Here is a 2,861-nt window from a genome sequence, read left to right as displayed (position 1 = left end):
CATGTTTAACTAACCTTGTCTCTTTCTCTCCAGTAGTTGTGCATCTCTCCTCTCTCTCTCTCTCCCTCTCTCTCCCCCCCACTCTCTCTCCCTCTCTGTCCTCACCTACAGGTATCATTGGACTCAAAGTTTGGTGTCTGTGATGGGCAGCTGCGGATCCAACCATCCTGCCTGTATCCAGTCCCTGGTCCTACCATCCTGCCTGTGCTCTGTTGTTGCTTGTTGTTGCTTGTTGCCCCCAACCGGTCGAGGCAGATGGCCGCCCACATCCAGTCTGGTTCTGCTGGAGGTTTCTTCCTCGTTAGAGAGGGAGTTTTTCCTCTCCACTGTTGCTGTCAAATTAAATGCTTGCTGTATGTGGGATTTGTTTGGTTTAGTTGTGTGAGGTTTTAAACCTTACTTTGTAAAGTGCCTTGAAATCACTTTGTTGTTATTTGGCGCTATATAAATAAAATTGAATTGAATTGAATTGAATTGAAAACATGAGCAAGCTTTCATTAATATGTTAGAGGAGGAGCCTACTGTTAATAACTGTTGACAGTCACACTGAATACTGTTTACACCATTCCCCTTCTTCCCCAAAGAGCACTTTATAGAGTATTTTTTCCTGATTCATTTTGAAATGTTTTTTGGAAAGACTTGGCTTAAAATGATGCAGATCTCTTTTAACCATCCATTAACAGTTCCTGAACCTTGCAAATTAAATTCAGTTGAGTCAGAAAGTGTTTTCTCTCAATATATTGGTATATTTTTAAATGTGTGTTGTTCTGAATGCACTCTGCAGCATTAAGGACAGATGTAGCATGAAACAATAAAACAAAGTAGGCACTACTCGCAAATCCTTTTTGCAATTGGTTTAACCTTTGGAGCAGATTTAGTCACAGGTTTTGTTCGGCAGAGATGGGTAAGAAAAGACCTCTCTACTTTACCTGAACACACTGCAGTGTCTAATTACAGCACATTGGTCTCACAGGAGCCAGGCTGCAGAATCTGGAGAGAGAAAATGAGCCTCAGAGCTTTTCTGAACCAGGGGTAGAACAAGGCATAAATCACAGGGTTCAGAAAGGGGCTCAGACACAACAGAAATAAACTAAACACTGCCGGTAAAGTATATGGTATTAAGGTGAGAAAGTAATATGGAAGGAAACATATTAAGAACCAAGCGACAACAACACCAAGCGTCCTGGCTGCCTTTAACTCAGACCTTTTAGTCCCTGAATTATGGAGGGTGACGGCTGCAACGTGAGAGCGCATGGCACGAGCCTGAGACACTGCTGTCAGAAACACTCTCATATACAGAAATATGATGGAGGAAAATGGAACAACAAAGGTTAGAGCAATGTCAGCAACTGTCATAATAATGTCAATGTAAACCAAACACATTCCATGGCACGAATTTTGCTGGCCTGGTTTTATCAACTCCTCCCTAAAAAGTATTATATTATAAATAAAAGCACAGAACCAACACAAACAAACACACTTTTTAACTTTGCTCACAGTGACTCTGGTGGAATAATGCAGAGGGTCACAAATAGCTGCATAGCGATCAGCTGATATCAGAACCATGCCCCCTATTGAGGCAGAGATGATGGAGAAGCTCACGTATCCCTGAAGAGAGCAAATGCGATTTCCAAGATACCAACAGGATATTCTTCTATAAACCTGCAACGGTGTCACCACAAGACCCATAAGGAAGTCAGACACAGCCAGAGAGAGAAGCAGCAGGTTGGTGGGTGTGTGGAGCTGCCTGCAGGGACACAAAAGCATGTAATGTAATATCATTCATGCAGATGATACGACCTTCAACTGGCTGTAATGTTCAAAAGCTGTGTCAGCAAAGCAGAAGATGCAGCTGGTGTCAAGATGTGACACTATTCAGTAAAGTAAAACTTTTGCCTATTGTGGTCACACTAATAAAACCATGAGCTGCTGTAAAGTGTGCTGAGAAGTTGATCTCTGCCTGAAGTGGGAGACTGAGATGATGACCAGCAGGTTGAGAACCACAGTGAGCGCAGAGATGAAGAACAGCAGATAGAGCAGCACAGCGTCAGACTGATGGCGCTTTGGCTTCCAGCAGGAGGCGTTGAGGAGCTGTGGAAAGCAGAGCTCTGCTCCGTCCTGGGCCTCCATCCTCAGAGAGAGGAGGAGGAGAAGCTGCAGCTGTGGCAGCGTCTGACTACAGCTCTGTCACACCACTCATATATCACACTGTGTCCTAACCTTCATCCCTCCCCTCTCTTTCTCTCTCTCTCTCTCTCTGCTTGACACTAATGTTCTGTTTCTGATCATGTTACACCCCTAAGGTAGGGAGAATGGTAGGTAACGAGCAACCAGCAATGCTTCCTCACTGACATCTTTACTCTATTCAAATTGTGCATGAACATACACATAGCAGTTCACAAAACAATTTACAATAAAAATAGAACATAATTTCTGTAGCATAAGTTTAACTGTTACCAAATGGTGGCTAAAGCTAGAACGCTTGGACACCACATGACATGCTGCTCAACCAAATCACTCATACGGAAAACTAGTACATAATAATAATAATAATATGTTAAGTCGAGTTGTCACACAAGTTAAGAACTTATCACTGTGCATTTTGTAAGACCAAATTGCCTTTAACCTACACTAAGTTGGGAGAAATGGTAAATAATGAGGGAGCTGAGATGCTTCCTAACCCTTTACTCAAGTCAGGAAAGCAGCGTGATCTTTCCAGGCACATGAGAAGAGACCCGACTAATTAATTTCAGGTCCATAGATTAAGGAGACTGCCTGGATGAGCTTTGTCGTGACAATAAGATCGCGCTCTCATCAATTTCAAATCAGAAAATCTCATCTCACAACAGCACAAAGTATGA

At 42.8% G+C, this 2,861-nt stretch overlaps 1 protein-coding gene across 1 annotated transcript; it reads right to left on the bottom strand.

The window, feature by feature from the left end:
- Positions 1-734: 734 nt before the first annotated feature.
- LOC114846921 (trace amine-associated receptor 13c-like) lies at positions 735-2,130 on the bottom strand. Its single transcript, XM_029136168.2, has 2 exons — positions 1,987-2,130; positions 735-1,743 (listed from the first exon to the last, which is right to left on the bottom strand). The coding sequence occupies exons 1-2, from the start codon at positions 2,128-2,130 to the stop codon at positions 952-954; spliced, it is 936 nt and encodes a 311-aa protein (XP_028992001.1). The 3' UTR covers positions 735-951.
- Positions 2,131-2,861: the final 731 nt, after the last annotated feature.

Source organism: Betta splendens, chromosome 21, assembly GCF_900634795.4.
Source record: "Betta splendens chromosome 21, fBetSpl5.4, whole genome shotgun sequence".
Lineage (NCBI taxonomy): Eukaryota > Metazoa > Chordata > Actinopteri > Anabantiformes > Osphronemidae > Betta > Betta splendens.
This window is presented reverse-complemented; position numbering and strand designations above follow the sequence as displayed.